Here is a 12,847-nt window from a genome sequence, read left to right on the forward strand (position 1 = left end):
TCAGTACTAATACTAGGTAACAATTAAAAACCTAATGAAAGAAATGTGCTTATGCTTTTGTTGACACTGAGAGCTCAAGGGCTAGCACGGCAGCTTTAATTGTGCAGATGCACTCCTTACACAGTTATCTTACCACAGTGACAGCTGAGGATCAGGGGACATTTCAGACTGCTGACCTATTCTTTTATGGGGAGTGTGTCAGGCCAGTAAGGTAGATCAGACTAAGAAACAGACACTGTAGACTTAAAACTATTTTTATTACAACAGCTATAGTAACAGAATCTTGCAAGTCTGAATGTGTTTCCCTTCCTCCTCCTTTTATCTTCATATGAATTGAGAGGGGGCTGTCTGAGTCATTTCTGTAAGCCATTTTCTTGGTCTGGGCTCAAGCCCTGTTTATCTGACTGTTGTTTCAGCAATGGATCTTCCCTGTCTTTCAATGCCATCCTCTATACTCACTACAGAGTGTAAATTAATCTAAAATAGGCTGAACCTGAATCCCCAAGCCAAGTTTCCTTTTTACCAATACTATTCCTATCTTATCTAGATTCAATTTCAGCTCATCCTCCACCCTGTAAATTATCAAATTTAGGCAACAACGAAGGATAACAATTATCCATTTCTGTGGACTTGAATGGCAAGGGGCTCTAAAACTAATTATCACCAGCATACTGATGGCACCTAGCTCCAAAGCTCTGGTTGACTTTCCCCAAGAGATTTCATGTAGATATTGAACAGCATCCCTCATAAGATGGAACCAAAAGAGACACCAAACAACAGTGGTTTCCTTAGCAAGTCTCAGATTTCAATCTCAAGTCTACATTCCTTCCTAGGAATCCAGAGAATTGTTCCAATATATTCAGGGGGCACCAGCTTGAGAAAAAGATGGTGTATGGGGTTCTTTCTACTATATACCCAGTGCACTGAAATATATATTTAACCTGAGGCTTCAGGAAAAGAGGTTGTCTTAACAAAAATCATTTTCAATTACACAATTGTTTTTACTGAAGATAACATGACATATTTGTATACACAAAACATTAAAGCAAAATCCTACAATGAACAAATATGTTGTCTCTGCTCCTTACCATCTCTCTGTCTGTTTTTGTTCTCATTCTTTCTCCGTAGATCAAAAACATGTGTTTGCCAGGGTCATAACTTCCAGGTGACTGATCTACAAGCATTAGCTGACACCATCGGAAAAGATCACGCAAGTTAAATTCCCAAGGTCCACCTTTATGTCCCCACCTCTTCTCAACTGTAATTTCTTGATCAATCTAAATAAAGTACCAATGCAAAGGATTACAAATACGAATGTGATTCAGTACTTAATACTATATTAGAAGGCATTACATTTAACACATAAAGAATCTCAATTTACCACCTTATTATTCATCCTTCCCCATTTGTCTTCTCACAGTTGGAGGCACCGTATTTACCTTTTTGTTGAACTCAACCATCTTTGCAATAATTTTCTTGTCAATGGCTGGAAACAGAGCATTCCCAATGTATTCCATGTCCGATGCAGAAAGTGGATCTATGTAAACCTATGGCATGTTAACATTAAGGAAAAAATGTATAATTATATACAGAAAATATAAGACACATGCATTCCAAAGAAATAATTGCCTTGGCAATGCTGAATTTAACACAGAGTTCCATCAATATATTTAAATAAACAACTTTATTCAAAGGGATTGAATCAGCATAAGTTTAGTATTCAACTTATACCATTATCTAGATCAGTGTTTCTCAACCTTGGCATCTTTAAGATAGGTGGACTTCAACTCCCAGAATTCCCCAGCCAGCCATGAAGTCCACCTATCTTAAAGATGCCAAGGTTGAGAAACACTGATCTAGATGGTATGACTCATTAACATCCATTTTAAAAGAAATGCTAAACATAAAAGGGACAGTGGAAGTGGGTCTAAATGAAATTATGAACTTGCCTGTGTGAATCTGTTCAGAAATGACTTAGGTAGCCCTTTTCTACCACCTCCTTGCCTGTAGGGATTCTGGCATCCAAAGATCTTTGTCATCTTGTGCTGAACATGGAAATTCATCCCCAACTCAGGAACATAAATCTCTGCCCGGTGGTCAAAACAGGCATTCAGGCCTTCTAATACTGTCTGAGAAGCCAAGTTCAGCTATTGAAGACATACAACCATTTAAAAGGTTACATTCCCCTTATTTTTCATAACAAAAGCATTCATACAGTAAATACTTCCCACATTTATTATATCCTTTTGACTTCATCCAAGACTCTTGCTTGGATCTCTCTATTTCAATGACAATGATATGGTGTGGATACACCTTGGCAACACCACTGCTGCATGAGCAAACTGGCTCTCAGTAGGCTTCCAAGTGCAATTAAAGGGTGCTGGTTGTCACTTTTAAAGCCCTACATGGCATGGGGTCAGATTAATTGCAGGACCTCCTATCCCAGATGGTTTCTGCCTGTTCTACTAGATCCGGCAGGGTGGGTGCACTCCAGGTCCCTTTGGTGAATCAACGTCACCTGGTGGGGCCTTGGAAGTGTGCCTTCTGTCATGGTGCCTGCCTTATGGAATAGCTTCCCCCAGAGATACAGGTAGTCCTGACCCTGCTGGCTTTAGTAGTAAAGACATGGCTTTTCCCCCAGGCACTGGGGCCAGGACACTGAGAGTGCTTGGTAGATGGATGTGATGTTATCAGGCCCTCAGCACTATTTATGGCTTTAAAGGGTTGCTTTACTGAATTGTATTTTTATTTTACCTGCCATCCAGTAGACATTCTGGTAGATCAGTGACTATATAAGTTTGTTTAATAAATAAATAAATGTTCACACCAGTGTAAATGGGCACTTAAGTTAAAGAGACTAACCAGTATCAGTGGTCACACAATCTCATCTTCAAACCCAAGTAAATATTATTGCAATAAAAATGATCCAGTTTATGTTTTCCTATTCAGTTAGACCCTACATTTTCAAAGTATAATGAAAGTGAAATATTTAGATCAAAGCAATTAATTTATTAGTAAGGACAGTTTTCACTGGAACATACTTCTACATGCCACAACAAAGCAAATAACTCTACTACACAATGTAAGCCTATACAAGTACAGGTAGTCCTTGACTTATGACCATTTGAAGTTACAATGTGCTGAAAAAGGAGACTTACAACTTGGTCCTTGAAGTTGCAGCCATCCCAGCACCCCATGGCCACGTGATTGTGATCTGGGTGCCTCGCAAACCTGTTTGTATTATGACCGATTGCCAAGCACCCCATGATCACATGATTGCCATTTGAAACCTTCCATGCTGGATTCCCGAGAAAGTCAAAGGGGAAGCCAGCAGGGAAATAGCAAGTCGCTGGGGTAAGTCTCCCCCACCTGTGCACCCTCCTCAGCCCTTCTGAGCTCACGCCACTTGTGCACCCCTGCGTACCCTCCCCGACCTGTGTGATGCCTCTCATGCACCCTCCCTGACCTGCGCAGTGCCTCTCACACACCCTTGTGCACGCTCCCCAATTTGTGTGGCTCCTCTTGTGCACTCTCCCCAACCCATGCTGCACCCCCATGCACCTTCCTAACCCACGTGGCACCTCTCCGGAACCCTTGCCAACCTGCACAGTGCCTGTTGCACACATTCCTGGCCAGCGCCTCTCGCATACCCCCGCTGCCCTGCACAGTGCCTCTTGCGCACCCCTGCACACCTTCCCTGCACGGCACCTCTCATGAACCCTCCCCGACCCTCCCCCACACCCCCTTGCTCCCTCCCCCACTTGACAGCAGTCACTTACCTGCCTGTGGGCCTGGGACTTGCAACTTCCTGCTGTCCTCCACACTGACTTTGCTTGTGGGAAGCTGGCAGGAAGTGGCCTCGCCTAACTCACCTGTACCGTTGAATAGATGGATATACAAGTAGTCCTCGACTTACACTTAACAACGGCAATCGGGACTGCAGGTATTGCTGTCATTAAGTGATGCAGTCATGCTTTACGACCGCATTGCTTAGTAACAGAAATTCTGGTCCCAACTGCCATCGTAAGTGTAAGTTGAGGACTACCTGTATATCCATCTGCTCAAAAGTACATATGTACACAATTCCTTCAACCAGAGAAGGCTTCTACAATATTTGACAAGGCAGAGCAACATACAGAATCCTCACTGGTGGATTCTCTCCCCCTCACCCTCCAGTGCTGGAGAGCCTAAACAATATTTGGAGCAAGACCATCACTCCAAGAAAGGAAACGCTGTATATGTAGCTGTACTCACTTCATCTAATAAAATCCAGTGTCCTGCTTTCAGTGCTGCAAGCAGTGGTCCATCACGCCAGGCAAATTCCCCACCTTTGCCTCCTTCAACAGGCAAGTCTGTGCCAAACAAATCTGTTATATCCTGATAAGGGGAAAAAAAAAAAAAGAGATGGCAAGCTTTACAAATATTATGGTGACAATTCAAAAAAACAACCATCCAGGCATGCAACATGTTTTGGAAAAAAGAAAAAGAAAAAAATTAGTAACACTCTACTGAAGCAACAAATCTAGGTATTTTTTCACCATCAGTCAGTGAGTACCATACACACATAAACACACCAGCATTCCAGCCCAGCTGACTTTGCATGTCTGTTGTCCAGAGACAGTTGGAGGCTCCAAGGTGCATGCAGCCCCCCAAATGTTGACTGCAATCTCCAGAAATTTCAAAATGTTACCAACTTGTAATTTTTAAGACTAAGATAATTAAAAAAGAACATGTGGCTGGAGCGTAATTATTCCAACTCCATTTAATTTTCTTTAAACTCAATTCTAAATCAAGTAAACGAAATTTAAGTTTTGTCCTGGTTCCACCCTCTACTTTTTGGAGCGTGATCCTCAGCATGCCACTCAAAGGCTAGGGATGGTCTTGAGATGAGAAAAAGTTGGACAACTTTGCTGTACATCTGCAGTACCTACACCTTTCTGGTAAAGAAAATAAGGAGTGCTGATACTTAGCCAGGACTTTCTTCTTGATGGTGCATAAGGATATCTACAGCAGACAGTACTTGAGATATTTGGTTTCCCACTGAAAGCCCCTCCCTCACTCTTTACAGTAAGTACTAACTTTTTTTCTCTTTTGTAGTATGGCAGGATATTCAGGCTAGGATATGAAAAAACAAAACAAAACACCATGGCCTCAGTGAGATTAATAATTGTGCCATTATGAGACTATAGAATATTTTAAAAGTTGACTCTGCAGAGCACAGGGTCTATTGTTTTGCACATGTAAAGAAGAAACAGAAAACTGGGAAAAACCGGTGAGATTAGATGTTTTCTCCAAGGAGTCAACAGATCAAAAAACCTACATAAAACCTACCTCTAAAGCAGGAATATCACTAAATTACTCAACATACTTCTAAACTTCCTTTCCTTCTCCAGTGAGCAGTATCTCAAGATTTAAGAGGAGTCTTGGACCCTTGACTTTTGCTAAATGAGTTTTTTGCATGGTCAGAAATTCCAAGCTGCACCATAGCCATCTACCTACTGTTTGTTCAGAGAGATTGATTCGAATTAGGCCATTTCCTGAAGCCTTGGCCAGGGCTGCCACTAGGCTGGTCTTCCCAACACCTGGAGAGCCTTCCAAGAGAATAGGTTTGCTTAGCTGCAAGGCTCGTAACAACCGCTGTGCATTCATTGCTGTGGTCCCTGCATTTATAGCATAATCCGAAATATTGTTCTTCTGGTAAAGTGGGCCTGCAGCAAAAAGAAAGATAACAGCCTAAAATAATGTCAAAGCAGCATATGCAAAGCTCCTGTTCAATATCTCAAACAAACAACCATGTCCTTTTCTAGGATATTCCATTCTATTTCCTTCCAACCTGATTTTGATTTCACTTGACCTGTTAGTCCTGTCCACTGAGGAAGCTCAGTTCTCAGTGGGCCAATTTTGGAGTTTCCTCAGACTGCTGGATCTATTTCCTCCATTGCAGATTCCCTCACCTTACATGTGGCTAGTACTGTTTAACTGCATAAGCAACAACACCTATGCCTGAAAATTAGAGAATGAACATTTTTATTATAGATTAGGGAATCAAAGGTTTGAACGTTCTCTCATTAACTCACCCATAACTGCATGCATACTGAAATCTAGTACATCAAAGAGAAAGGCTAAAAGCATTCTTCTTGACATTTTATCTTCTAATTTGCAGAAACAGCATATTTTTACACAGAGAATTGTGCAAACATGCCATTGGAAGGACCATTCCATAATATTTTTCTCCATGTCTAAATAAGAGCTTCTCATTTCATACATTCTGCTATCAAGTCAGTAAATTCAGTAAATTTGCAAAAACAGATTCTTACCTCCTGATATAAAAAATGGATGGATCCCTATGTAGTTCTCCATCCAAACCATTTCCCTTTCTCTTTCCAGATCATACATTCTCAGTTCATTCTTCTGATCATCACTGAGTGGCACAATTCGGGAAATTTTTCTACACAAATATTCCAGACATTTTTCACGAGCCACAGTGGTCAAGCCAGAAGAACAGGACATTGTACCTACATTAAAAAAAGTTAAAATAGTTAAATGGGAATAGCAGAAGAATTTATACAGATCTATTTATTTACAGCATTTTAAACTGACCGTTACTGAAAAATATGAAAACTGTTTACAACAGATCCTATACCTACAATTAAAATAGATGAAAAACAGCAAAACTGGTAAAAACCAATACAATTCTAATACAATATTAGCATTCAGATTCAGCCTACATGCCCTCATCCACCTTACCTCAGCATTCAGGAATTGATCTCAGTTATGCATGGCCACATCTGATTTAAATCAAACTATCTGTCACTTGCATATTGAGGAGAACTTGCTCCAGGTCACTAACAGTCACATGCTACAGCTTCATATTAATGTTAGGTAATACAGGAACAAAACTATCATGGAGGTATTCTTCAGCATAATTGTCAATAGCCCACTGTTACTTTCTGAAATAGGACCACAATGTTTCCCACGCCAATCCCACAGAACCAATACAAGAGAATACCATCATCAGTGGGAATCAAAAGTCGATGACAAATCAAGAAGAACCAACAGGTCATATTCACCCAGTGTGCTTGTAAAGGCAACTGGACCCACTCCACTGCAGAATGACACATTAACTAACCTCTGAACAATTCCAGGTAATCTCCCCCCACCTCCATCCAGCCTAAGCTGGTACTGTACCAAGGTGACCAATACTGGGTTAAATCAACTCCACTTACATTATCAGATGAACTATCCTCCAAAGGATTCTTCTCCAACACCCAACCTTCCCACCATCCTATGTTCTACTCATGACTGCAGGGCTACAGATCCACCCATCCACCCACTTCCTTCCCTTGTATTCTGTGCCTAGACTCAAGCTCAACTTACCCATCATTAAGCTACTCCTCTCACATAAAACTATATGATTCCTACTCTATCTAATACTCACATCCACAAACATATCTTATACATAATTATTTGTTCAATCTTGCCAGCCCTATTAGTACACAATTAGTACATAGTTCAACCACTCCAAAATAGTGTTACAAGCACACCAATATAGAATTGGGTCCCATTCACTACCTTAAAGTTCAGAAAGAGTTCAGCTAAGGCTGTCATTCTCAGTTGCTAATCATTCTGCCATGAAGATTTACCTGAGCCAATTCCATCAATATACACGAGACACGCAGCATGGACAAAGGTCAGCACTGGGGAAATGCTAAAGAATTGGTGTTCCTCTGAGCCACCAAGCAGTCTGTTTTGTGCCATAACGTTCATGAAATTGACCCACGACAAAACATTCCGGATACTGAGAATACAATTATGCTCAAATTCTTGATTAGTCAGCCAACCTATGAAATCCATCATGAGTTTTGCTATATCCATTCCTATGGGAACCGAGAGGGGAAGAAGAAAATACAGAAATGAAATAAATACACACAGAAGAAAGCAATTTTGTAATTATACTTTTAAAAACACAGATCAATAACCAGAAAACTTTTCTAGGGAAGTTAATAAAGAAGGACAAAGATAAAATGCTAAAGAAGTTTAAAAACCTATAAAATACTGTTAAAATATTTGTTAGCAAAATGCAGGGGACTGCTTGTTGAAAACTATGTGGGGATATATTTATTAAGCATTTTTCAATGTGATTTACCTTCATCATTTTTTCTGGCCAGACAGAGTCCTGGATAAAGATTGTGCTTAACAATTTGTATTAAATCCTCACGGTTGTTACTTTGTGGACACCATATTTCGGTAAATCTATTACGCAGGGCAGGCGATAGCTGCAGGCATGAAAATGTAGCTGAAGTTACTGTCAGCTTATTATAGCTAGAGTTCATTAGCTTATTGTCAGTAAGACTCTTAAAAGATTTTATGGATTTTAAAAAAGGAAAGGGTAACTGCAGGGGACAACACATTTAGCTGTTGGTTCTGACAACCTTATCAGTATCACATATGCAATAAAGCATAAGCAATTCTTTAAACTGTAACGTCACGTCTGTAATTAGCGTGATGGCAATCGTAGCACAGAGTTACATTGGCCTTCATTACCTCTTTCTTCCCAAAGTCTCCCCCAGGATTCATTGTAGCTAAAATGCGAAAATTCTTTCCTGCAGTCAGCAGCTCAATTTCACTGTCCTCACTGGCCTTCTCTGCTAACACCAGTGTCTTTTCAGTTTCCAGAACACTAGAAGAAAAATCCCAGAGGGATAGCTGAATAACCAACCTACACCATACACAGTGGAGAAATTTGTGGCACCTTAAAATTAACCAGCTAGGTATGGCATAAATTTGTCATTTTCCCTCTGATTTTCCAAAGTAACTATAAATCCTATACCCTTGCTAATAAAAATTCAGAAGCTCTATTATTCCAGTAAATAAGCAAGATCTGATAATCCTAACAATCAGAAGAAGCTAGAATATGATATTATTTAATTGGCATTAAACACATCAAGGGAAGCGAGACTGAACTGTCCCATTTTCAAGCGCATACCTATTAAGTCTTTCTAGAACAGAATCATCAGCTAATGAAATTTCATCCATGAGAAAAAAGCCGTCCTCTCTCATTGCTAAAACAAGGGCTCCATCATGCCATTCAAATAGCCTAGAACTGTCAATTTCATCCTATTAGGAAAAAAAGGGGAAAGAGACTGAGCACAGACATTGTAGGTTTTTAAGCTCTTAGTCGTACTCAGCATCTTGTTGCCAACCGACCTTGTCCTTTGATCGCTGTCTAACTGGCCGCAGTCCTCCCAGGAAGTCTGATGTCTCCATGTGCAAGTGGCAGTTCACAGAATACAACTTCTGATTTGCTATAGCTGCAAAGATCTGACAAATAGTAGTTTTGCCACACCTGTGTAGTAAAGTTGGTAAAGTCAATTCCATTAAGCTTCTTATCTTGTGTCAGTGGTTAATAATGAGGATGAACATCAACATGAATAGGACCATGTCATAAGGAAGTGCAGAGCAACAATGCAGAGTGGGAGAAGGCACATCAGGTTTTGAGTAGCAGGTTCTTAGAAGAATTCCTTGTTTTCAAACTATCTTGACCTTATTTTACAATCTATTCTAGTACATTCATGTTCTTCCATCTTCAAAACACAAACAAGTCATGCTGTCATTTTTTGACATTTGTGATTGAAGTGATTTAAAAGCCAATAGAAATAGAAACTAAACCAAACCAGGGGCCACTGACAACCATGGAGCCTTAGGTTTCCCACGTGTGGCCTAATGCTCCGTGGCTCAGCTCCAAACAGATAAATATAAGAAGAGAACAGTTTACCCCGTGTCTCCAACCAGAAGAATGGGTTCACCAAACTCCAAAGCTCGGCCTGCCAAGACTGCAAGTCTCCTCATCCCTTCAGTCCATACAATGTGGCTGAACTCCTCATCCATTCTAGGGAGCCCAGCAGGTGATTTAGCTGGTCCAAAAGAGATTTAAAAAGAAATAAGCAGGGACAAAAAGCAAGAAACTAGAAATGAAGGAACATCAGCCAAACATTCAAGCCTATTTTTAATGAATTCTGAAACTGATAATAAATATTAACTCCCACTTACGAGAGTTACTTTAAAATGTCCACTCTGAACACAATGGCAATTAGAACTCATAGCCCCAGTTATTACAAAGTTGAATTTCCCTTGTAATGAGATCACTGCTTTCCTTTTCAGTGATCATTTCTTAAATGCATCAAGGGCAGTGGCAAAATTCTTATCTGCAATTTTAGCCTATAAGGAATTGGCTGGTGCTTTTCTCACAGCTTTGTTTTGGGCTTCCATGTCATTTATATATATAAAGTTTTTAAACTGCTGTATATGTTCTAATATTTGTTGGATTGATCTTTGACTGTAAATGAATAATAACAAATCAATTTTGCAAACTGACCTAGCTGTTTTTTCACACTTTCTTCTGAGAAGAGATACTGGGGATCCAATTTTCTCTTAAAATATTTTTCAATGACAGTTTGAATAATATCTACTTCTTCTTGTTTTCTGACTCTTCCCGCTAAAAGCATAAATCCTAAGAACAAAGAGACAACAGCGACATGGATAAAGGTTATTACTTTTTTTAAGAGGACAGTGGTATTTGGTATTTGGTTTACCAGACTATATAGACTGTGCAAGTTGAAAAGAGGAGTGAAGTCTCACCATCGTTGGCTAAATGCTGAAGCCAGTCATAGTCCTTCACTGTCTGTTCTGCTAATCGGTACCTTTCAGCCCAGCGAAACAGGTCACGGAGAGTAATGAAGCCGTGTTTGCCTGCAAACACTGATGAACCTCTGCGATAAGACTAAAGAAAACAACAAAGCAAGAGCTCTTTATCCAATTTTATATTCTGCACCTACGATGATTTCTCCAGAAGCCTTTAAGTACCTTATCCCTCCCACCACATTCCTGAAACTGCCACTTCTTGGCTCAACTTCCAGGCCCCTTTTGCCCAGTATGTCTTAGCAACTATTCCTTGGAACTCTCATTACTGACGAGGAACACCCAAGCAAGTTGCAGATGAGTTATAACAGATCTGATGAGAGGCTGGTGCTCAAATGGGATTTTGGACCATCTGATGAAGGTTCTTTTTAACATGACGTCATAGAGGCTTACAAGAGGGATTTATCTCCTACTGCCCAGGACCATGTGAGATCATGTGATCTAAATAATAGTACAATCATTTCCTTTGGTTTTATTCAATGGCTGAGCAGGTCGGCCCTCTCATCTGTGATTAAATTACAAATGAGGGAGGCCTTATCACAGACTAACCTCGCATTTAGTAGCAGCAGCCGGAAACCAGGGTCTCTGACAGTCTGCCGACCAGGCACAGGGGTTGAGTACCGAGGGATGGAACATGGAACCAGTACATGACATTGGGACCATGTTCCACGAGAACGGCCTGCTCCCTGTCTCCCACTATACCTAGCCATGCCCATCACCACTGTGATGTTCCGGCCTGCCCCCCCCCAAGTCCCCAACATCTCCCACTCCAACCCTCCCAGTGTCCAAGGTCAGGGATCTCCACCTGTCCTCCGCAGCATCCATCCCAGGGAGGGGAAACCAAGTTCCCTGAGGCACTTCAGCATTAGCTCTCAGCGCCACCAGGGTATCAATAACCACCTCCCCCAGGCTCACACAACAGAATTGTAACTAGTCCCTTCAACCACACCCTCCCTAACTAGCCAACCTACCCACTAGCTCTTACCTAGGGAGGGGGACCAGTCTCTCAGAACCCTCACCAAGAACCCTCAGACCCCAAGCAGACTGCCTATCCTGCAAGTGGAAGCCTGCGGTGAGGGTGAAGCCCACCCCACAATGACCAGTCTGATGTCAGCAAAAAAAAAAAAAAGGGACCCCGCAGAGGAGGGAAGGGAGTCCACAGTAGTCTGGAAACCAGTCTGTTGCTATCACCACTTCCATTCGCAGTTGCTAGACTCAACAGCTTCTCTCTTCAGGGGCAGCAAAAAGCAACAACACTGCACTACAGCGCCAACAGCTTTCTGTGCCAGCTGACAAGGCCGCCCACCATCACAGCAGTTGCAAGTAGGAAAAAACAGAAAAAAATCCTAGCACCAGCCGGTAGGGCCACCCACTGACATAGCCGACAGCCCAAAGTGGCATCCATTTGTGATTTGTGAACATCATCCCTCCTGCGGTGAGATTAGTCCCAATTCTCATGGCTTTCTGGAAAGCCCTCAAAAAATATTTTTTTCATCAACCCTGGGGATTTCCTGGTAACAGGGAGCTTGTGCATTGGCTGCATTATATGTCATATCTTCCCTCTCGTGGTCTTGCTTTTATCTATGTTTATTGTTTTTAAATGGCTTTGTAGTAAGTTTTAATTGTAGGTTTTATTGTACGCTGCCCAGAGTCACTTCATGTGAGATGGGTGGCCATATAAATTTGGCAAATAAATAAATACAAAATAAAACTGTACCAAAGCTATCCTAATGTCCAGAAGGGGCCATGTGATTAAAGAGACTACGATGAAGGAAAAACATACAGTACTTTTCTTTTTCTAAAGACTGCCTCCTCTGCCCATAATGCTTAGTATGGCCCATGAGGTACCCTAATTTTTTCTAGAAGGAATGTGTTTGTAGACAAGGCTAGAGATGTGCTCTAGGAGATGTAATTTAGGTTGGTGATGAGTTCTTTTTTATATTTTCGGGGGTGTATTTAACAAGTAAAATAGTAAGTGCTCTTTCCGAATGCTCTCCACATATCCTGTTTGGGCCAACTCCAGGTATAAGAGACTTCAGGACATAATGCAAGCAATTCCCTAAACCTTGAGGACTGAAGTTTACTAAGTCTTTATGCAGGGATGATCCTTGATGATGAGCATACTTCATCACAGTATTCTTCAGGCTGA

The 12,847-nt window shown here is 41.1% G+C and overlaps 1 protein-coding gene across 1 annotated transcript in view; it reads right to left on the reverse strand.

The window, feature by feature from the left end:
* The window catches only part of MDN1 (midasin AAA ATPase 1), a 128,022-nt gene that overhangs the window by 80,388 nt on the left and 34,787 nt on the right, over positions 1-12,847 (reverse strand). Inside the window, exons 27-40 of the mRNA XM_007421800.3 lie at positions 10,639-10,780; positions 10,376-10,510; positions 9,776-9,914; positions 9,208-9,346; positions 8,987-9,117; positions 8,545-8,680; positions 8,147-8,276; positions 7,644-7,877; positions 6,318-6,515; positions 5,500-5,708; positions 4,255-4,377; positions 1,950-2,147; positions 1,440-1,547; positions 1,089-1,277 (exon numbers count right to left, since the gene is read on the reverse strand). Coding sequence (XP_007421862.2) covers positions 1,089-1,277; positions 1,440-1,547; positions 1,950-2,147; positions 4,255-4,377; positions 5,500-5,708; positions 6,318-6,515; positions 7,644-7,877; positions 8,147-8,276; positions 8,545-8,680; positions 8,987-9,117; positions 9,208-9,346; positions 9,776-9,914; positions 10,376-10,510; positions 10,639-10,780 — 2,211 coding nt within the window. The remainder of the gene's footprint in view (positions 1-1,088; positions 1,278-1,439; positions 1,548-1,949; positions 2,148-4,254; positions 4,378-5,499; positions 5,709-6,317; positions 6,516-7,643; positions 7,878-8,146; positions 8,277-8,544; positions 8,681-8,986; positions 9,118-9,207; positions 9,347-9,775; positions 9,915-10,375; positions 10,511-10,638; positions 10,781-12,847) is intronic.

The sequence above is a fragment of the Python bivittatus genome, unplaced genomic scaffold (genome assembly GCF_059951505.1).
Source record: "Python bivittatus isolate LINGU-HERP-01145 unplaced genomic scaffold, Pbiv_v1 ctg000020_np1212, whole genome shotgun sequence".
Taxonomy (NCBI): Eukaryota; Metazoa; Chordata; class Lepidosauria; order Squamata; family Pythonidae; genus Python; species Python bivittatus.